At 47.8% G+C, this 23,832-nt stretch overlaps 1 protein-coding gene across 9 annotated transcripts in view; it reads right to left on the reverse strand.

The window, feature by feature from the left end:
* The window catches only part of L1CAM (L1 cell adhesion molecule), a 791,676-nt gene that overhangs the window by 140,744 nt on the left and 627,100 nt on the right, over positions 1-23,832 (reverse strand). For all 9 annotated transcript variants that reach the window (XM_069645402.1, XM_069645399.1, XM_069645400.1 and 6 more), the window contains 2 exons: positions 16,872-16,994; positions 11,697-11,867 (listed from right to left, as the gene is read on the reverse strand). In XM_069645402.1, the coding sequence (XP_069501503.1) occupies positions 11,697-11,867; positions 16,872-16,994 (294 nt within the window). The remainder of the gene's footprint in view (positions 1-11,696; positions 11,868-16,871; positions 16,995-23,832) is intronic.

Below are 23,832 nucleotides of genomic sequence, written 5' to 3' on the forward strand. Positions count from 1 at the left end.
GACCACCCCTGCTGGAACCGAAGACTCCCGACTGGGATTCCATCGCTCCACAGCCCAGCCCCAGGACCCAGTTGCCCACCCACTCCTGCCTCTGGGGTTGTCATGTCGGGGCAAACACCATCTGGGACCACTGACAGCCCCCGGCCAGAGAGGCAGAGGGCACCAGCTTCAGTGCCACCGAAGTTGGTGTCCTGGTGGAGCAAGTCCTGGGGCAGTATGCTGCCCTCTTCGGAAGTTCCCGCGCCGACAAGGAAGGACGGACTCGGATCTGGACTGACATCGTGACTGCCATCAACGCGGAGGGGGTGGCAGTGCGCGACTTACAACATGTCAAGAAGCGCTGGGAGGACTTCAGGTCCAGGACCCTGAACAAGGCCCGGCGCCTCTTGAAGGCAGCGGATGCCAAGGGGCGCCGGGGCCACTTGTCGGAAGAACAGATGAGGGTCCTAGAACGCATATCCCCAGCGCTCCACGTCCAGGTCCTTGAGAAGCAGACCCGTCTGGAGTCGAGCGGTGAGTGTACATGCATCCTGATTGTGAGCAGTGCGTGTGGTGATTATTCAGTAGTGTGCAGGTTGCACATCTGTTTGTATGGGGTGGAGTATGGGTGGGGGTGTACAGGGCCGTGGGGCTGACACATGCGAGGGCTGTAATGTGTGAGACATGGATGGTGCTTGTGTGTGTAGGCTTGCATGCCAAATGCAGTTGTGTGGGCACACATGTGTGGATGAATGTGTATGTAAGTAGACATGTCCGTGATGTCACGCATGTATGTTGTTTTTGGCTGCATGTATCAGCACTGTGTACATGTGCATGTGTGTGTATTTGACAAGGGTGCAACAGTGATGCAACATGGATGCATGTGACAGCGGTATGTGGAAGCCTGATTGGCAGATGTGACATGGATGCCCGTCTGAACACTGCGACACTTGGTAGAGGTGTACACATGCATGCAAGTGTGGTGGTGTGTGTACATGTGTGGTGCACTTCCTGTGTTGCATGTGATGTCTGGCTCACCTTTGGCTGCTCATGCTGTTGTATGTGTATGGATGGTGGTGGCAGTTGCGATATGGCTGTGGTATGGCTCATGTGTGCGAGTTGTAATGACATGTGTGTTGGGGATTGTGATGACATGTCTGAGGTTTGCCAATGCCACTCATGTACAACTGTCATGTGTGTATGTGTCCATTGTACAGTGCCCTGATGCCTGTGTTTTGTTTCTCCCTGTCTGCAGCGTCAACTGATGAAGAGGGCGGAGAAGGTGCTGTGGAGCACAGCGGCGGGGATCCCACCGCCAGCCGGAGACGCAAGGCCCGGCTCCCCTCCCATGTTGTCATCTCGTCGGGGAGTGAGGAGTCCGGTGCCGCGTCCCAGGCCGCAGCTGCCGGGGGGAGGTCCAAGAGGCGGAGGTTGGAGTTGGACTCCTCGGCAGCAGAAGGGGCAGCTGGGACCCCACAGGGCCCAACAGGGGAAGATGGCACGGAGTCATCCAGGTTGGTGGGGGGTTTGGTGGAGGAGGAGGCCGTGCAAGCACCAGAGACGGGGTCTGGAGGTGGGGATCCCACTGGTGCTAGTGGTGCAGTGCAGGACCAGGGAAAGGAGGCAGCACAGGCCGCCGCGGAGGTGCCTGTGTGCAATCCTGTCCCTGATCCTGTCCCTGCATCATCTTGCACCAGCAGGGATGCCTACGTCCAGACCCGTTTTCAGGCAGGGGATGAGCTCACGTCAACTGGCCTTCCTCTGCCTGCGGACGTGGCTATCCAGGTCCGGGTTGAGCCTGTCCTGGCTGGTGTGGCGTTGCGTCAACGGGCCATGCGAGGTGACCTGCAGTCTTTTCATGAAGAGACTGCAAGTCATCTCGAATGGCTCGTTGACCACGTCAGCCTGCTGGGACAGGTCACCCAGGCCGGATTCCTCCGTCTGATGGGGCTTGCTCTGACCCCCTCCTCAACTGGACCCCCTATGCGCCAGTCGTCCTCTGTGCCATCTTCCCACCCATCAGTCACCTGGGTGCCCTGTGGAGCTGCCTCTGACGGTGCGGCCAGGCTGGTGGAGGAGGCATCCCTGCCACAGTCGGGAGTCAGACGTCCAGCAGGGGTGGCCACACCAACGACTGCACCCCAGCCGGCGGAGGATGTGCAGGCAGCAGGAGGCAGTGCACGGGCAGAGGCACAGCAGCAGCAGCAACGTGGTGGGAGCCATGAAGGCTCGGGGCCTTCAACATCGGAGGGGCAGGCATCGGCCGGAGGGCAGGAGGACCCAGAACAGAGAGTGTCTTCCGTGTGGCAGCGGTTGGGCCACGCCATAGATGCGGAGCGGCAGGGGGCGGAAGAGGCACGGCTCACAATGGTCAGGGCGGAGAACTCCATGCGGAGGGCCCTGAGGCGGGCCGAGTGCCTCGAGGCAATCCGCAGGGGTTTGGAGGTGGAGACGTCGACGGCCCTGCAGACCCTCGGGGCCATGGAGGAGGACCGCCTCCGGGACATTGAGGAGGAGTTCGATGATGCCCTGGCCCGGGACATCCACAAGTGAGCCGTGAAACTAGCCCGCTGCCCTTGTACATAGTTATGTAGGTAGTGTTAGGTTTCATTTTTGTTTTTATTTCATTTGGACCTTTCGGACATTGGCCACATTTTTGTATATAGTTTATTTTATTAGTTAGTGTAGTTAGATAGGTTTCCTTTATTTTGTTGGGATAATGGACCCTGGCTTGTTCCCATGTTCACAGTTGGATAGTATTTTTTTTCCACTTTTTAACCATGGAGCAATGGCTTTCTTTTTTATTTCACATTGGATTTTGTTTTGTGGACATTGACTTTGGACAACATTACTTTGGAATTTTATTTTTGGTTTTGCTTTTTTTAACGGACATGCTTCTTTTCATTTTTGTACATTCACGTTTCTGTTTCTTCATTTTTTATTCTATTTATGTTTCCTTTAATACATATTTTTTTTGGTGAACTTCAATGTGTGGTATCTCATTGGTTTCATGCATTTCATGATATGTGTTTTGAGATTCACTGACACCCATTGGGTGTATGTGAGGGAAATGTGTTTGTTTCGGAACTTGCAATTGGTGTTCTGTGATGTAATTGCAAATTATGAGTGGGTGGATGCAATACTCGGGTGGGTGTTTTGCATTTGGAGGCTGACCATAGGGACCAGGGATCTAGATTGTGATGACATGTTGGCTGGGGAACATGAGTTGCACATGGGTGGGGGCCTGCTGGCAGGTGCCCCACAGTGCTGGGGGGTGGGGGTGGTGGGGAACATGCGTTGGACATGGGTGGGGCCTGCTGGCAGGTGCCCCACAGTGCTGGGGGGTGGGGGTGGTGGGGAACATGAGTTGGACATGGGTGGGGGCCTGCTGGCAGGTGCCCCACAGTGCTGGGGGGTGGGGGTGCTGGGAGACATGGGTGGGGGCCTGGTGGAGGCTGCCCCTGCACTGCTGGGGGGTGGGGGTGGTGGGAGACATGGGTGGGGGCCTGCTGGCAGGTGCCCCAGAGTGCTGGGGGTGGGGGTGGTGGGAGACATGGGTGGGGGCCTGGTGGAGGCTGCCCCTGGTGGCTGGGGGGTGGGGGTGGTGGGAGACATGGGTGGGGGCCTGGTGGAGGCTGCCCCTGGTGGCTGGGGGGTGGGGGTGCTGGGAGACATGGGTGGGGGCCTGGTGGTGGGTGCCCCTGCACTGCTGGGGGGTGGGGGTGGTGGGGAACATGAGTTCGACATGGGTGGGGGCCTGCTGGCAGGTGCCCCACAGTGCTGGGGGGTGGGGGTGGTGGGGAACATGAGTTGGACATGGGTGGGGGCCTGCTGGCAGGTGCCCCACAGTGCTGGGGGGTGGGGGTGGTGGGAGACATGGGTGGGGGCCTGGTGGAGGCTGCCCCTGCACTGCTGGGGGGTGGGGGGGTGGGAGACATGGGTGGGGGCCTGGTGGAGGCTGCCCCTGGTGGCTGGGGGGTGTGGGTGCTGGGAGACATGGGTGGGGGCCTGGTGGTGGGTGCCCCTGGTGACTGGGGGTGTGGGGGTGCTGGGAGACATGGGTGGGGCCTGGTGGAGGGTGCCCCTGGTGACTGGGGGTGCAGGGGGACATGCGTTGGTGGGCAGTAGTGCAAGTTGACATGTGGGTTGGCTGGGGGTCATGGCCATGGTGGATGGTGTGCCTGCAGGACATGTGCAGGGTAGGCCCCTGTGGTGTGAGCCACCTGCAGGGGCCGTGGAGGGTGTAGAGGGAACACCTGGGAGGACCCACACGTACCCTGATGGAATCGCGTGTGGAACTTCCCGTGCACCCCTGGAATACACGTACCCTGCTGAAATCGCGTGTGGCACTTCCTGCGCACCCCTGAGATACGCGTACCCTGCTCGCACGGGCCCAATCGCGTGTGGAAATTCCCGCGCACCCCTGAGATATGCGTACCCTGCGGAAATCGCGTGTGGCACTTCCCGCGCACCCCTGAGATATGCGTACCCCCAATCGCGTGTGGAAATTCCCGCGCACCCCTGAAATACACGTACCCTGCTGAAATCGCGTGTGGCACTTCCTGCGCACACCTGAGATACGCGTACCCCCAATCGCGTGTGGAAATTCCCGCGCACCCCTGAAATACACGTACCCTGCTGAAATCGCGTGTGGCACTTTCTGCGCACCCCTGAGATACGCGTACCCCCAATCGCATGTGGAAATTCCTGCGCACCCCTGAAATACACGTACCCAGCTGAAATCGCGTGTGGCACTTCCTGCGCACCCCTGGGATACGCGTACCCTGCTTGCACGGGCCCAATCGCGTGTGGAAATTCCCGCGCACCCCTGAGATACGCGTACCCTACGGAAATCGCATGTGGAACTTCCCGCGCACCCCTGAAATACACGTACCCTGCTCGCACGGGGCCAATCGCGTGAGGTACTTCCCGCGCACCCCAGTGATACACGTAGCCCGCTTGCCGTGCTGGTACAGGGTTAGCGCAGCCCTTTGCGCTGGATTGGGTATATTGATGGCTTTTCCCTGCGCGAGAGGCGTTCTTGGGGGCATAACTGGCGCTGCTGCAGGGTCGCTGCGCCACTGTGCGCCACGGCTGGTTTTGGTGGCTGGAATCCATGAATACGCTGTGCTCGGAAATGGATTTTAGCGCACGCGGCTGGCGCAGGAATTCGCACGCACACACTGCGCCAGCCGCGTGCGCCACTTGTGCGCTGAATTCTATGAATTACCCCCTTAAAGTGACATTGATGTACAATGTGGAGTTTGGAAAGAAACAGCATGAAAGAAACTGCAACATTTAAAAAATATTCTTTTGAACACTTTGAGTGGAGTCTAACTGCCCGCTCTGCCTCCTCGGAACTCTGCCACCCTCGGCACTCCACCCCTACTTCCAAACTCCACCCCCACCGTGGCCCTGAAGAGGTACGGGGAAGGCGAGGAGGGTAGTGGATAATATTGTTTAAAGTTGCTCTCCTGAAGTGCAACTGCGGGTGGTGCACAGGGGTGAGCGGTAGCTTGGGGGCAGGGAGGCGGCAGTGGGCAGGGTCTTTGGGTTTATATGGTGACGGCAGGGGCTGGACGACGGGATTGTATGTGCAAGCACTGTTTTTTAAGAGTGCGGCAGGTCGGCCGGGGGAGAGAGGAAGAGAGGAGATAGCTGCCGTAGCTATTAGGTTTACGCAGGGCAACGGAAGTAGAATACCTAGATCTAAATTTGCACAAAGCGACACACTAGTGCCGGAAGTTAAACAGCGGCAATGCTCCGGATTAAAAGAGACATTTAAGTATAACTGTATTCTGCTATTGAGTTTTAGAGGGCATATTACAAATTAATAAGGGCTAGCAGCACAATAGGAAATTGTGGGAAATGCATTTGGGGAAGTATTAGAACAGAAAGTTGCAGGGTATGGACCAAGCGAAGGTGGCAGCCTTGTTTGCCATGTTGCAGGACAGCAGAACAGATTCTGTCATGGACCAGCTAAGGTCCAGCACGGTGGGTGGGGTGGGGTTCATCCTCTGGCAGCGGGCACTGCTGAAAAAGGGGTAACTCGCCCTACGAGAAAAAACGTACTGCCTAGGGTATAGAGGAGCACGTACCCTTTGAAAAGCAGATGTTGCGCCCGGAAGCCTATGCTGCGTTTCTGGTCTCAGTGTAGGAGGTGGCAAAACAAAAGGGTTCCTAGGCACAGTACCCTTGTTTTAAGTGTCGGCATTCAAAGCAGGACTATGACAAACTGGGATGCAGCAATTCAGGTCCATAAAACAGAAGACAGATTCCCATAGACGATTTGCCCACAGATGGTTGAAACGCCTAGATCGCCCTTACCCATCTGGCCTGAACAGGTGTTCCAGTGATCAGGCAGAGATCTCCTGACAGAGCATAAACACTGTAGCAAAACGGGTGGGGACTGCACTGCCCCAAACTATCCATCCCCTGATATGATATGATATGGCATTTATAACGCGCCTATACACAAGTGTTTCAGCGACAAGGCAAGGGAGGGGAACAGAGGGAAGACAGAGACAGCCATCTTACTAGGCCAGGTGACCTTGAGATCGCGCAAGTGCAGGGGATCTCGCTGAGCATGTTGCTGGTGTGTAAGCGTTTCCTCCCTGGACATACATAGAGTTTTCTAAGACACATTCCTTCAAAGTCGCGCAAGTGACTGCAGCCTTCAAATAGGGGCTTGGCCTTGATTGGTTCAGTAATGCCGACTGAGATCTGGGCACAACCTGAGCCCTGAAAGTGCCATGTGGAGTCAACACGTGCTACACGGTGGGCCATTTTCTTGATATTGATGAGGGAATGAAGGTTGGCAAATGTTGAACTCTATAAAATGCCTCTTCGATGATGCCACAGGCAATGCTGATTAGTGTTGAGGAGGGTCCACATGGAAGGGATATTTCCTATAAGCGGCGCCATGTGGATACCTACGCTAGCGGACGGTAAAGGGTACTCGGTCTCAGAACTGGACCATTTCTAAAGAGCACAAGCCTGTTAGAGGTCATCTGGGGCCAATCATACAATTCTTCAAAAGAGGAGATCAAATGCACGGGCCCCATACACTGTGCATTTCTAATCTTTATTCCTCATAACCCTAGAGTTTCATTCTTGGGAATTCTGAATGTGTTGCATGCATTGGAGTATGCGACATTACAAACTGGGCCGGCCTTTCTCCAGGGTGACCTGGGAGGTCCCCCATGGTGCCAAACTTACCTGCCAACGGTGGGCCGCTGCTGGTGCACATAAATCCCCAGAAATGGCCCTCCGTCCGCCCCTCCCTTGAAGCTGTAGTCGCATTCTGGGCGCACCGTAGTAACGCAACTATAGCATACCTGGGATGTTGCTGCACCTGGAGGGCGCGCAACCTAGTGACGCAACAGACCGCCAGCCATGTGAAAAATCAAGAAATATTCCCGGGCGGTCTGTCGTGTCACTAAGCTGTGCCTGGAGAGGTGGGGGCCCCCATCTCTCCATGTACATCTTAGTGACATGACAGGTCACCAGCATGGGAAAAATAAAGAAAAGTTACCGGGCAAATATATTGTACAAAGTGCTGCCGCTGGGACAAACACTTTGCCCCCTATGCGTGTGCAGCTTAGTGACACAGACAGGCCACCTAGGAACTTTTCTTTATTTTTCCCATGCCGAGCAGCCTGTCGCGTTCCTAAGGGGCACCTGGAGAGGTGGGTCGAAGGGGGTCTCTTCATGGACCAGGGCCTGAATAAAGGCGAAGGAAGGAGCAGGACTCCGTCAATCCTGGACTTGGATTAAAGACCAGACGACACAGGGACCAGGCAACTGTATGGAGGATCTGAAAGCACCCCGGCACAGAGGAGGACCAGTGGAGGTGCCTGAGAACCGGATAGGCATGGAGCACAGAGAAGCATCACCGAGCGACTGAAAAAACAGACATAAAACAGACATAAAAAGAGGCACGGGCGTCCTTTCCCAAACTCTTTTAAAGGGCTTCTGTGTCTTTATTTGTTTGTATGTTTCTTTCTCCACTTTCCTTCTGGTATGTGCCTATCGTTTGTTCACAAACTCCTCTTCTACTTGTGTCTCCTCCTGTGGTGTCGAAGTCTCCGGGCCCACTTCTAACCCTCCTTTCAGTCTCATATTTCCTTTATCTGCCTCTGTCGCTAGTCTCAACTTCACGCTATGATATGCTAAGTCATTTATAACACGCCTGTACACATGCGTTTCTAGGTGCGACAAGACAAGGGAGGATATGGAGGGAGAACAAGACAACGATCTTACTAGGCCTTGTGTCATTCAGAACGTGCAAGTGCGGTAATGCAAAGTGCAGGGGAAGGCGGACGGGGGAAATGCAAGTGCATCTATGTCCCCAACTGTGGTCCCAACTTCTCCTTATCTGCCTTTTAAACCAATAAGCAGCCTTGCAGCCATCCTGGAGTTCATTTGTTTGTGTGGTGGGTCATGTAATGCTTTCAGTTTGATTGGAGGGTCATTGGAATGCTTCTCCAAGCTGAAATTAATTCAAACCTATCCTTGCTCAAACATGAGCATAGGCTTGTCTCATTGGCACTGCTCTCATTCGAAAATGGCATTGCTCAGAGAATAGATGTTATAATGGACTTTACCAGTAGAAAGGCTAGTGAAAAGTTATTTTTTAAATTATATGGCCTGTGATGACAAATATTTCATGCCTTTAATCATATTTCTGATGCTTGTAACTGTTTAGAGTCACATGCTTTGCATAGGCCGACATTTAGTGGTCGGTACGGAGTGTTACATGATTTATTTTCAAATTCGACAACCAACTGTAACATTAGAAGTCCAGTTGTTGTGTATTTGCTAATTTAGTATGTTTTCATTTAAATGACATTTTCATCCCTCTGCCACATCAAATCCTTGGCAGTAAACGGTATAACAATGTATAATTTGTTTTGTTGCTCCATTCCATCCCAATACAGACACATTACTACACATTGTTCAACATCTTTGCAGATATTTTCTTTTGCTTTTTAATAATAAAATCTTATCCTGCATTCTTACATTAAGCAACATTGTCGGGTTTTGTTACGTAGAACACACAGTAAAGAGTCAAAGGCAGATTGCAAGAGATCATGTTGCAATACATTCTTCGGGTCACCCAGGTGTTTGCAGATTGGTGCATGTATTTTTGTTTTTTGGAGGGGATTTGTTTTGTCCGGGGGCGCTGCCAGTGCTAAGACCAGCCCTGATTACAAACAACTGTTGTGATTGTTGTTACCAGGAATTAAACTTATGCAATCTTAGAGCTTCAGCAGACCTTCCTCCTTACTAAAGCCAAGGAAACAAAAACTTGAAAGACCTTCCTCCGGCAAGAACAACACAATTATTCACGTGCGGCCTATCAGGACCAACCTTTTGATTTTGATGGACACAAAAAAAACAGCATTGACAAATCGAGATCCAATATAGAACATCTGCTTGATTATTACATTTCCTTTCACTAAAGTTCTTTTGCAATTAATGCCATGATTCTTATAGGTCCAAATAATTATGCAGAAGAACCATCATTTCGTTTCAGCATATAGTCCTTCTTCCATTTCACATATTTAAAAAGTACATCATGCCTATTACTGTCGTAGTAAGCATAGGAACATCTTCAGTTCCCAGGCATTAAACTCCATTAGTGTCACTCGTCAATCATTCCGTTGTGTTGCCCCTGGGAAACGGGCATCATTGCTCCTCAATCCCCCTATGATCTTCATGGCTCGCTCGCTTAAAGAGCGTGTATTACTTTCCGCATTTAATACGTTGCTTGCACCGTGAATCCCATATCTACTGTATGCGGTGTGAGATTGATGGACATCTTCATCTGTTGGATTATTTCTGTGCTGATCAGGATTTCTGCTGTCCTGTTCCTGGCACACATGCTGTGGGAGCGCCGTTGCTTTCAGGGAGCCCTTGGGGTAGAGGTGCTAGACAGGCTGTTGCTCCCTATTTTATGGTTGATAGATGGCTGCTGGCCACCCCAAGTCAGGGCGGTGAGTAACAAAAAACTGCAAGGATACAGGGATTATTCAAAATTGGGTGTGCTAAATCCGGACGCGCCTGGGTTTTGGTTGCGCAAGCAGCCTTAGTTAGACTCAGTCTTGTGTTTGTTATTTTAGAAATGTATCAGCTTTCTATACAGAGTTCCTGTACAATTGCCCGGGAGGATGTAAACTCCTGTTATATCAATGACCTAACATCTCTTCTAAATGCTTGCAAAGTGATCGGGAAATTAGAGTATTACGTAGGATTTAACAAAGTTTAGACTAGGTACATGATGCCCCCAATTAATTCACTGGGTGTATATCTTTGGTCTTTGTCATATACTTACTCTGTAGATTAAGTACATTTAATGTTCAGGTGGTCACTTTACTTTATGCAAGCCCTGAAAAAAAAGTGCAATGGATGTGCAGATCCTGTAAATGGGCACATACATGAACATTTAAAGAATGCGTATACTGTGCTAGTACCAGTCATTGTTGAGCTCAGGACCTTGGCCAGGGGTGTTGCTAGGTCTGGAAAAGATCTGGGACTACACTAATGTCGGACTGTCGAGACCAGGGTGAGCTAGCCTTTTGGTTGTTGCCCCTGAGCTTCTATCTGGGGCTGCGACCCAAAGACCCGGGGCTTTACCCCCTCAGACCACCTCCTAGCAACGCCTCTGCCCTTGGCAGAAGCCTATCGCCTGATGGTCTCATCAGCTGTAGTGACACAGGCCTTACTCGGGCCGCCTGCTCACAGAGTAGGCCCACCTGACATTCAAACAGCGACATTAACGCTCAAAGCCTCTTACTAGGAAGCCGCTCTGGAATCCTTTTTTAAAAACCAACTGAAAACAAAGGCTCTGCTAAAATGCCCAGGCGGCCCAATCCTCACTCAGCTGTGGAAAATGAATCTAAATTGGCACAGGTGATAAGAGCCCTGTGATCCCCTGGCCAGGTCTTCTTTGTGGTCTGTTGCCTGATTGGGGTGACTCCCAGGGGTACAGAATTGTTTAACTCCTTAAAGCCCTTCAGGGGGCCCAGCGTAGCTGTGCGGGGGTGTCTGCAACATAAACAATCCATGAAATAATAAAATGCTAGAAATTGTGAACCTTTAGTGGGTTTTCGCGGCCATTGTCCTATACGGGCCGGTAACCAATCATGGGCCACGTGCTCAGGGATGGACAAGCAAGCTTGAACTTTGATTTTATGCTTCCCGGTAGAAATGCACGTTTTTAGATCTTTCTGTTTTCTTTCAATCGTTTCAATTTGACAACTTATGTGTGCATGGTCGATACCCCCATTGCCACTTTAACTAGATTTTCTTTAAGTCACTGTTTCCAAAAATCACATGCAACCCCAATACAGTAAACCTCTATAACAGGGTTGTCCTACTCCAGTCCTCGAGGGCCGGAAACCTGATGGGTTTTCAGGATATCCCTCATTAATATTCACGGTAAAAAATCTGCATACATTTAAAATCATTGTATGCCAATTAATTGTATGAATATTAATGAGAGGTATCCTGAAAATACGTCCTTAGAAGCCTGTAGTTGGACAACCCTGCCCTCTACCAGCTCCTGTACTTAACTGCAGTGCATAGATATCTACATGTATCTGCATACATTGACAGCAATGTTACTGATGTCTCTACACCGGACACTAAACCCTTAATAACATGGTTACAGGCTTGAAAGAGATATGAGCAGAGTGATGTCAATGGAAACATACTTGGTGTAACTTGGAGCTTAATGGCTTCTTTCTGGATGATGGTGCGCGCCTGAATGAACTGGGCGTGGCAGATGTAGTCTGGCCGGCTGTCGTTGGCCACCACGTTGGCAAAGTACAACTTCCCGTTGAGGCCCATGGACACTCGCTCGTCTTGCAGAATATGGAGCAACTCTAGGAGAGGTTGAAGACAAAAAAACACAGTGAACCGGGGAGGCAGAAGAGGCATCAGATGGACAATGACAGAGGGGGCGGGGGGACTGAACTGGGGAGAGAAATAGAAATAGGACTGGGAAAATGGACAAGGGCTAGGGATTCAAGTGTGGAAAGGTAAATGAAACCAGGCAATGATCTTGGAAAGAGAAATGGGAACTGTGCTGGACTTATCAAGGGACATGCAAAATGGATTAAGAATAGGGAATGTAAAAAGACATTCAACTAGGAAAGGTCGAGGGAGCAGGCATTGATCTAAGAAAGGGATATGAAGCAAACGTTGATTTAAAAAAAGGGAGAAGGAAAATACATTGAGCTAAGAGATGGTGCAGGCATTGAATTAGGAGAACGGCACAGAGCAAGCACCAAACTAAGAAAGGAACACCGAGCAAGGATTGAAATAACAAAGACACAGAGAACAACAAAAAAAGAAAACATGGGACAGGAATGAAGCCGGAAAAAAAGAGAGAAGGTTAAAGTGTAAAAAGGGATGAAGGTCAACATTTCCAGTGGTAAAGAAAGGTCACAGATTGCACTTGGATAAGTGGGAAGATGCTGAGACTGAAATTGTATAAGGGACCAGAAGGATGGATGTACCCAGGAGGCAGGACAAAGGGCAAAGACTGAACTTGGACAACGGGAAGAGGATCAGGGATTCTGCCACAAATGCAATGGGTGACCAAAACTGGGCAGAGACATGGGCAGGGAGCAATAAGAGAGACATTGAAGACAGTGTTAAATTGACAAACAAAAGAATTGATTAAATAAAGGGGACAGATAGGGGGGAGGAGGCTCACTGGAAAAAATACATTACAATTCAAGAAGAATGCACTTCCACATGGATCAGGTACGGCTTTACAAATCAAGGCCAGGGAAAGCAGACTGGAAGAATTGCACTGCAACAGAGCAGCACTGAGAAAGAGAGCAAAGCCACTTGCTGTCCTGCAAAGCAACTTCCCCGGAGCCGGCACGGGTCATTGGCTGTGCTTTTAATGTTACGTTTTGGAAGCAATAGGGCAATGAGAAATAATTGCGCCAGCATTGAGGGCATCCATTATTCATTGATCAATTCCGATTTAGAAATATATCATAAACATGTAATGATAGCTTCAACTGCGCAAAAGTAGCCTGGACTTTGTCAATGTGCCTCATTACGACCCTGGCGCTGACGGAATGAAGGGTGCCGGTACGGGACCAGCCCCCTTCATTCCATCAGGGCCGATTACGAGGTTCCCTTTGCGGACGTCTGATCCGGGTCCCGCAAGGAGAAGAGGGAGGTAACAACGGGACACTTGTAATGTGCCCGTTGTTACCTCCATCCCCATTCCCATTGAACCCTATGGGGGCTCAGATGGGAATGGTGAATGGTTCCTGCAAGGAGGACTTAGCGGGTCCTCCTATGTCTGAATAACCCGGTAAATCCCCATTGCAGGAACCCGGTAAAGGAGCCCGGTATGGAGGCAGCAATGGAGCTAATAGCACCATGGCTACCTCCAAACTCATAATGAGGCCCAATGTGTTCCGCAGACTAATAGTCGAAAGTAACAGTGCAGTATCCACATTGCTGCTGCCCTCAAATTACCCTCATGAGCTATTTTTGACTATAAATGGTGCTTTAAAAAGGCTGTTCCTGCCCAGCCCTCAGTACCAGCACTTCTTTGTTTTTTAGCATTTGAGTACCTGCACTTCACAAAGCCTGCCAGACAGTACTGGTACTCAACTATGTGGCGAGGGGAAAATTAAAAGCTTTTCACGTTATCCCAATGAATGGCTAAGCCCCTGCAGCCTTTTCTGGGGAAAGCTGCACCCTTTCCCCACTCCTCTCTCCACCACCCGCACTGCCCATAACCACTTCTTCAGGCCCCCCCCCCTGCAGAACAAAAGGAGATCTAGACCCGCTGCCCAAGAGCTGCCAGCGCGCCAGGCGTAGAACACATTGGTCTTTACCCGTCACCCATGGGGTCCCTTGAGAGTTTTCATATGAAACACAGAATTTGATTTGAAAAGTCTGGCAATGACTATTTTAATATGTTTCTTTGTTACTGGCAGTGCCTTTTCTAATATGTAAATGAATGGGCATTTGTAATTGTGATGGAACATTGAGAACTGAAAACCCACACACCGCCCCAGTTATCTGCTAAATTCCATATCATTAGACTCTTCTTTTCCTCACAGTGCTTAAAAGTGTATTTTAAACCCCAATGAGCACTATAATTATAAATAAGGAAAACAAATATCAGTTATTAGACAATGAAAGCAAGCAATAACACAACTCTTTCAATATGGTAGTTTACATATTTGATGTCTGCTAGTTTGACATGCAAAAACGTAAAGTCTCATTTTATGTGGATAGTCACATTGATTAACAAAATGCATAACAACAAATTGGATCTTTGCGTGAAAGAATCGCAGATTCACTGCTGTGTGTTCCTTGGGACATAATTTAAACTCACTGTGCATCTCCTGTGAAAATTGGGAGTTCTCAAAGCTTGCCATGTTTTTTAAATTACAATACTGGACTCAAAATAGGTCAGACTCAGCCTGTGGTCAAATAGCGTCTTTGAGAGACAGTTGCATGAGGCTGACAAAATTAAATGTAAAAGTTAATTACTTAACAAAAAAACAGTATGCTGGGATTTTGGTTGGAATCACTGAGATGTTTCAGCACAGCGCTCCCAAGCCCGGGCTCAGAAATAGAAATTGACTTATCCAGAGAGTTAATGAGGGTGTGAGAACAAGTTGATGGTCGACCTGCCTCAGGAAAATGCGTGGGGCTAAAACACACACATGTTCCTATGCTCACACCACAAAAAATGCATAGACCTGTGCACTCCGGCATAGACACCCCCTACAGGTACAGCCCTCTCATCATATTAAGTTGGAATAAGGCAGGAGAGGACAGCGGGACCTTCCCCCGGCCATGGACGGCCTGAATAACTTACATGGGCTCCATGGAATCACCCTGCTCTTTTGTTAGCCCTGCAGCAGGTGGCAGTGATTAACATACCAATACAGGGTACTTCAAACAGGCCACCATGAGGCCAGTCTGCAGAGGATAACGAAGACGACGGGAAATCCAGCCAAACCTTTCATATGTAACTGTGACAACCTAAAGTCAGCTAACGCCACTCATTATCAATGACAGTGAACTGAGATGTCTGAGTCTATTTCTGCACTAGACAACCCACGCTAGGTGGACCCCATTCATAAGATACAAGCACATGGTTTGCAGAAGCCAGAGAGTCTGGTCTCTCAGCACACTCAAGTGAGATCTGCCATTTTAAAACGGAACCACAGAGGGAGAACCATTAACCAGAGAGACTATTTGATCACAGCAGACAAGGAGGTGGGTGGGACCTAGTATCACAGGGGGTGGGGGGATGAGTCCAGAACTCTTTCTATTGAGAGAAGGGTTCAGCCATATTGGTTGTGGGACACTGTTGTTCCTTTAGAACTCCCTTACCCTTTCCTGTTGCAAAGCACTCTGGTTATGACCTCACACATACAGAACATTGTTGGTAGGGACCCCAGGATTGGTTCACTAAGGTAGGCTCAGCCTACACTACACCAGTCACTGTGGCCCACTGGGATTTAAGAGAGGGCTAGAGCCCCTCTTTCAGGCAGATCATCTGAAGACTTGACTTGAAGCAAAAAGAAGAACTCGTCCTTGGACTGCGGCTGAAGGTACAGTCTGCCTTACAGCTTCCATCAGTGAAGGAAGGCCAGGAACATCGAAAGAGGGAAGCAAGATCCACCCCCTTACCTTCTCCCAGGGAACAGAGGAAGAAAAGAACTCAGAGAACCCTCCAGCCACTTCAGAACAGGTACCAATCCAGCACACAATGTGCCCTGCTAGGCTCTGCAGCAAGCTCCTCGACAGGGAGTGCCACAAGGTTTCCGAACCCAAAACCAAGGACAAGGCAGCTGCCTGCAACACACTCCCTAGCTCTGGGCTGTCTGCCTTAAAGAAAAAGACAAGCCCACTGAAGAGGCAGGGAGAAGTGCAATGAGAAGCACCTGCCACTGTCCGCCTTGAAGGGCCTTCTCAAGCCAGTTGAGTTCTTCGATTCGCAACCACCTGCAACACTGACCGCCGTCAAACATCGAACTACCGCTGCCAAGCTGCAGTCAGTTAATGAACCCGAGATGTTTCAGCGCTTCAGAACCGCTGATCAGCACTGAGACGATTCCTGAACCTGAGTCGCCGTGGAGGACAGCCTTCAGCCATTTGCCAAGCTTCACTCATCGAACCATCTTGCCTCCTGATACCGGCTGCTGACTCCCGTCTCGAACTCTGTCGTAGAAGCCTGAAAAGCACCTTAAAGCTGACTCGATGCTGTTGAGCAGCAAAAGCAACTACAGCAAGAGGTGCATTGTGGTTCTGTCCCCCTTGTCCTTCCCAGAAGGCACTTAGAGACATTTTAAGACCCTTTATCCCTATTTGCTGAAGGCAAGAAGCCTTTAAAAAAACTATTGTGGATATTACCATATCAACTACCCTCGTATTAGTATCCAGAGTGACCCCCTTTCCTTCTTAGAAACTGTCTGTTCTCCGCATTCCTTTACAGGATGGCTTGTATTTAGTAGTGTTATTAGATTGTCTGTTGTGATAATAATAGAGTAGCTATTTTTATACACCCTTGGCTGGACAATCCTTTTATCATTGGGTAATAATTGTATTTTCGATGTGTTGCAAATAACCAAGGATTCATGACCTCTGGAGGAGATAAGCCTGCCGTTCCGTCCAAATTACCGAATTGGACAAGGAGGTTTATCATTTTAATTGTATGCTTGTTCAATCCAATCTGTTCATATCCATTCCGGTGTACTAGAGGTGTGGGGCTGATTGATGGTTTAGAAACTGATATTCCGCCCTGCACCACTGGTACCGAGACATTTCCTTCGTCACACAATGTCTGTACGAGACAGCTGGGCAGTGAGATGGAGGGCTCAGAGGCTACTCACTGTTGTTCATCCAGATGATCCGGGGCGGAAGCGCACTGACGGGGGGGTTGCACGGCAGCACCACCGACTTCCCCTCCTCCACCTTGAACTCAGGGATTTCTTCTTTTGCCCACGTAGGGGTGCCTGGATGGGGGTACAGCAAAGAGGAGAACAATCATTTAGAACAAACCAGCAAATGTGGAGCTAGTCACACTGGTATCTAGTGTGAAATTCAAGAGACACAAAGTTTGAAAGACTAAACTTTGACAAAATTGTGAATAGACTAACATATGAAAAACAAAAGTGAGGAAAAGTTTGAAAAAAGAACCAACCATTTATATAAAACCAAGCAGAAGACGTAAAGTGGTAGCAGGAGAGAAACAGAGACGGAATCTCATTTTAATATTACAAAAAAAAGCTTTGGTTTTGAGGGGTGGGGGAAATTAACTAGAAGAAGGGGGGCAGGACAGGGGTGTTCCAGGAATATATCACCTTCAATGTGTAGTGTTCGAAACTTCCAATGTTTAAACTATAGATCTGCAGTCACCACATCACCAGTAAGAGTGATTCCTGCAGCCCTTTGTGTGTTGTCCCCGTATCACCGAGGGCGTAATATCAGCTTCCATAAAGAACTGGTAATTGTAAGCCTGTTTAATCACACCTGCATCCTTGTGAGGATTGCACCTGCCCACCATCAATGGGGATAACCCCTCACCCGTGAACCGATGTACATATCTCTGGAAGGAGGATATCCGCTTCACTGCAATGCTGATATGGATATCCCTTTTAGTGTGATACCTTCAACACAGTGTTGGTGATGACTGCACATTTCTGGCAGATCCCTGCATCCCTACAGTGGAGAAACCTGCATAACTATGGAAGTGATACCTCCAGCCCCATGCAGTGATACCTGTATGCTTAGGAGGGGGATACTTACACCCTTGTAGATGTGATGATAGCTACACATTTGTTTTGTAGAATTTCTGTCTATCATTTTTGGCAATACTTTTACACCTATGGAAATCACAATTGCACACCCATGAATGCCTTTGAAGGTGACACCTGATTGACGATGGGGAACATGCCTCAACAGCTATGAAAGCAAAACGTGCATCCGTTTGAGGGCAATATCTGCACCCCTGTGCCTGATCCATTATAAGCCGGCACACAATTGAAGACAATACTTGTGCACATGCAGTGCGGGATTAAACCTGCAATGCCTGAGTCCTTCTAAGGCGGATAGGTACACAGTTGTTAGAAGAAGCACCAGAGAGGTGAGGGTGAAAGGTGAGCATCTGTGATCATGATACCTGCACACATCTGAGGAAAGCACCTATATACATCTGAGGGAGATACCTGCCACTGAAGAACGTATTTCCCCGAGGGTGAGGATGAGGCCCACAGGCATTTTAGAGCAATACCTGCATCCATATGGGGGGATGGGAAAGTTGCCTGCTGATAGCAATGCTGCTCCAGCATCGAGCCCTCCTCTGATTCACAGATGTGCATTTTCTGCCATGGTCAGAGATGCTGTCATGATCCTACTCACCTGCCACCCATCACTGCTACAGCCGCACATTCAGAGACTCTTGAACTGAATAGCTCAGCCCTTTAAGATGAGTAGCAATTACCCTGCAGATGCAGATTGCTATTCATGCATCAATAATCGAAATGACTCAAGTAATTTGGCAAAAGGATAACTGTTTTAATATCAATTGTCTAAAACAGGGAGTACAACGAACATCAACGAACTTGCTCGATCCTCTTACTCAAAGCATCTTATAAAAAACTGAGCTTTTATACAGAAAACTTGTCATCAATGACTTTAACCTGCGTGTTACTAACATCATCCTACGTGGCAAACTACACAAATCTATGAGTACGGGCGATAGGCTCTCGGTGAACATCTAAGTATATGATCCATGCTAGTATGGGATAATGAGTAAATGTAATAGGCTACTTAACATCAGGTGGGGCAACTAAGCCCTTCCCTAAAAATGACTATTATGAACGTCACTAAATGTACGACGTCCCATTGGCCACACAAACTATAGGACCCTTAATTACGCTGTCCGCTTAAATTGGTTGGCACCCTAACCTCGATCAGTACTTTTCCACCTACGTCTAACAGCATGCAGGCTGGTCATCCAGGTGCCGGTGAGCGCATCTTAAGCATAGCTTCCCACCAATTAGCATAATCGTACATCATCACCTCAGTGGCCTAATGTCAATTAAGCTTTGAAGATCGGTCTTGAGAGTGTTCTTAGCTCTGAGAAATTTAGGCAGTGAAGGCACGCTCTTCCCTCGTGCGTAGGTGTGACCATCTCGTTCATCCAACTTCATCCGTCCACATGACTGGAGACCATGAAATCGAGCTTCTAGTGCATTTAAAATACTATTTTTTAATGAACCTCTGATGTCTTTTGTTCATGCCTTCTGAACAGGAGCTCTATTCTGTCACACGATTTGTATCCAATGTCAGTTTGCTCCGGTTTGATAAGACCTTGGCTTCTTTGGCACATCCAACTTTGCTTTCTGAGATTCATTCGATAATTCAAGCTGCTTTTTAACTGCGACACACTAGAAATGAGGCCTTCTTGTTAAAGTCCAGCACTGCTATAATGCGTAGTGGAAACATCCATTCTTTACTTGATTTTGTATATATATATTTACATATATATTTAAAATACGAACGGCATCAACAGAAACTGTCCAGGCGAGCAGCACTCCACAAAAAGTGTTGCAATAACGTAGTAAACACAGAAAACCAACAGCAAACACTGCAACTCCGGTTGTATTATATGAAACAACCTTTATTTTTTCATTTTGCAGCAATTTAAAAAGGAAAAATCTCCCAGTGAGAGTTTTCTAGCCAGACGGCAGCCTGATGCGTTTCACCACTACCCAGTGGCTTGTTCACAGTCACTCATCACCCACAGGAAGTTCGTTTTTATAAAAAACACCCCCACCTCAGTGAAAAACATAGAAAAGGTGACTTATAGACCCAAGATAATAGTGGTTAGCCATCTTGGCTTGGGCTACTGATTCACATTACTAATAACATGAACATTTGTTTTGCAGACAAAACCTAGCTTTTAAACCATAGCAGGGCAAATACAATTCATAGCATTACAATGTTGTTTTTAAAGTGAGCAGTCATATATAGTACAGTCCATTGTTGGGAAAACGATACTAGAACATCCATGCTGTCATTTTATTAACGCAATGTTGTGGACTTAAATACTTCAATACATTAAAAAGATTTTTCTCTTACAAAATGCAACACAGAGATACGAATATCTTACAATGTCACATACTAATAGCCTACCTCAAATAATACCTTTGTGATGGTATATTCCTATATTTGCTATCTGTCCGATATTTACCATCCTTTAACTTATTGATGTCGAAGTAGAGATAAAAGGAAAAGAGATGCTCTAAAGTGCCAAATGCATACACACCGTAAGAAGTACCAGAATCCCAACACAGAACTGAGTTCATAAACGCACTATTTTAAAACCATCAGCTGTCTAAAAATGTATAAAAATACCACTGTTCAAATACTATGCTAAAATAGATTAGTCATCAAAAAAGAGCCTCCTTATAACTTTGCCAAATCGGTTCAAAATATGAGTCAAATTGAAAGTCACCATAAAAAAGTGAAAGATTAAAAGTGATAAGTAAAAAAGGAAGAAATGAAAACATGCCAACAAACCAAACAATAAAAGGTTATAGTATAAGGTCATAAAAATGTATGGGCTGCTAGGGGTACTGTATCATATTCAGTGTAGTACTTATGTCCCCAAGAAGGTGTAAAGCTCCTCATCAATATTGTGACCCAGCGGTGTCTTACTCTCAAAGTCTAAAATGTATTTAGTCTCTTATTGACGGAGTGTTCTCTCGTTATCACCACCCCTGGGACCTGGAATGACTTTATGTATGCCAAAAAACGTAAGATAGGCTGGGTCGGCATTGTGCATTTCCGAAAAATGTTTGGCCATGGGGTAAGAGCAGTCCTTGTTAGTAATGGCTCTAACATGTTGCAAGATACGTACTTTCAGCTTGCATTTTGTACTTCCAACGTACCATTTTAGGCATGGGCACATCAAAGCATACACCACCAGTTCAGATTCACATGTCATTTTGCTGTTAATGTAAACCAGATGTTGCAATATGGGATGCTCATAACTTTTGCAATTCTTTGCATATTTGCAAATCTTACATCTGGTACACTTAAAGAAGCCAACTCCTGTTGAGGAGAGCCGATTAGTGTTCGTATCATTCCTTTCAACGGCCATGTAGCTTTTCACCAGCAAGTCTTTTATGGAGGCACTTTTGTGATAGGTAATGTCAGGATAGTTGTCACCCATCGGGGTATGAATGACTCGCTCGCCTCCTCATCACACCAGGCGAAACAGACCACTTTCAAGGCACCTACCAAAGTCGTGACGCTTTGCCACAATATCCGACGTTTCTCAGCCCCTTACTTCTCTCGCTGGCAGTTACCCTGGAGATTGGGGTCAACAACATTAAAAGTATCAACAATCCAGCCTTTGCCTACAACTCCCAGGAAACCTACCTTTTGCGTGGAGTTTTGACTATGCGGAACGTGAGCTCTGACGGGCTTACGGCGCTCCGCCTCCTGGGTAATATTAGGCACTGCAGCGGGAAGGACGCTGCTTCTGATTAACATTGCAACCGGCATCTGGAGTTTCATCTTCTGTGCCTTTCTTAATCATTGCCTTCCCGTGTACCAGTTCCTGTTTTCCATTTACGGACTGCCTTGAGATTTCTCAATTCTTCTGCCTACCCGTGTACCGGACCTTTGCCTGCCCTATGGTTTTGCTTGCATCCTGATTCTGTACTGTCTTTAGCCCGCCTGTGTACCAGACCTCACTACCTGTCCACTGGATTGCCTTTCGCTGTTCTTCCCGTACTGAAACTTTTGTCCTGAATTACCCAACCACCGCCTTCACCTTGTTTTCCTCACCTCCCCAGCTGACTCTCAAAATCGAGGCTGAGTTCTTCCTGTTACATTTTCTATTTGGAACATTTGAGCTACTGAAAAATGGCTACCTTATTTGTGTAGCCTCCTGCAATACTTCACCTTAGGTATACTGTGAACTATACCCTTCTTCAGTTCAAGTGTCTTTTTGTGGATTCCGACTCCATTTCCTCAAGTGTACGCAAGGACGCTTTGCTGATTGTACACAAAGACTCATTTCTGAAAGTGCACACAGGGACGCCTTGCTGAGAAGTGCACCTACCCATATCTAGTGCGCTCCTCGTGCCGCCCGCGTATAGCATCCCTACTAACCTTCCTGTTTATTGTTTTGTACTTCCGTTGTTTTCTAGTCTGGATTGATTAGGTTATTTCATTCCCTGTTCAGGTAAGACCTCCTTAACTCATCTTTATTATATCCTATCTGAAACCATCAAAATAGCATCTAATATCTGTTCTATACTTACAGGGGAAAATCCATTCTTGTTCCTTTCAATTACAAGGGGAGTGGGTGACCAAGGTACTTCCTGCTTTTGTGAGGTTTTTCTTGTGCTGGTCTTTGCTCTCACCAAGTATTTACCATTTGTCTTTTTCTTTCAGCTGGGTCCGTGGCGGTGTGTTCTCCCCGCTCTTTTGGGAGATCGGTCTCTCTGTCTGCTATTAAGCGCAGCAGAGAGTCATATCATCAAAAAGAGCTTATTTCCCTCAACAGAGAGGAGGCTCTTCAAGCAACATCCAGTTCAACCATCCTGGTCGCTACAATAGTTATGTAGCATACCGCCTATATCTTTGTCAGCTTTCAGTACTTTCCAGTACTTATTAACTATCCGTTTGATGATACTGGCGTGGCTTCCAAATGTCAGAATTAGTCTGGTGGTGTTTTGCTCCTCTTCTTTTGCTAGGTCCTTCTTAGATGTTGTTAACATTTTGTGTCTATTCATTTCTCGGACCTTTAGATATGCCCTTTCGATGATTTATTTTGGGTACTGCTGTTGTAGGAAGTTTTGAGCCGTTACTCTGCTGGCTAAATCAAAATCCACAATTTTGCTGCAGTTACGTCTGATGCGGATAAACTCTCCATGTGGAATGCTCCATAGAAGAGTCTTGGGATGGGCACTATTTGAGTGTAGTGGGATGTTAGCACCTGTGATTTTTCTGTAAAGGCAGGACTCCATTTTTTGCTCCTCTATCTTAACTTCCACGTCCAAGAATATAATAGATGTGCGGCTCTGTTGTTCCGTAAATTTAAAATTTACATCGTTGATGTTAAGTACTTTAAAAATTATAATATATATATATATATATATATATATATAAAATATATTTTGGCGCTTCCCGCAATCTATTCACTATAAAGCTAGCCTTATGATTACTTCGTCTGCTTGCGTTTCGGCCGCGGCTGTACACGTGTAAAATCACTTGATATCTTCATCAGCTTTGTGGCATAGGCTTCTTCACCTTGATCCCAAGATGTCACTTATCCTTAGTACTCTCTCGATGCTTTATAGAATATCTTCATTCTCTCGTCCCTACATCCTCTATGTACGTCAGCAATCTTATTCAAATGGCCATCATATTTCCTTATATGCAGGTATGGTTTTCTCAATGGGAATCTTGCTTCTAGGATTGTCTTAGGTATTGGTATTCTCAAAGGTACTGCACGGTTTTCATACTCTGGCTCCCAACAGATAGGCAATATGGGTGAAACAGTTGAGGTGGGGGTACTCGGCTCCTCCTCTACACCATGTTTATGGTATACTTACAAAGTTAAAACATGCAAACTGGCTCTGCATTCATTTACTTGTTTTACCGCTGCAGTTTTGGACCAATCTAATTTCATGTTGCATTCCAGGTTTTGGGTTAAAGCAGCAGATGCATTCTGGTACATGTATGCTGCCCAAAGGGCAGAGGGCTGGGGGAGGCATACTAAGTACATTTGTTTGCAGCAAGCTACTAAGAGCTGGAGGGGCCCTGATTGCA

Source organism: Ambystoma mexicanum, chromosome 2p (assembly GCF_040938575.1).
Source record: "Ambystoma mexicanum isolate Mex_15411 chromosome 2p, UKY_AmexF1_1, whole genome shotgun sequence".
Classification (NCBI taxonomy): domain Eukaryota; kingdom Metazoa; phylum Chordata; class Amphibia; order Caudata; family Ambystomatidae; genus Ambystoma; species Ambystoma mexicanum.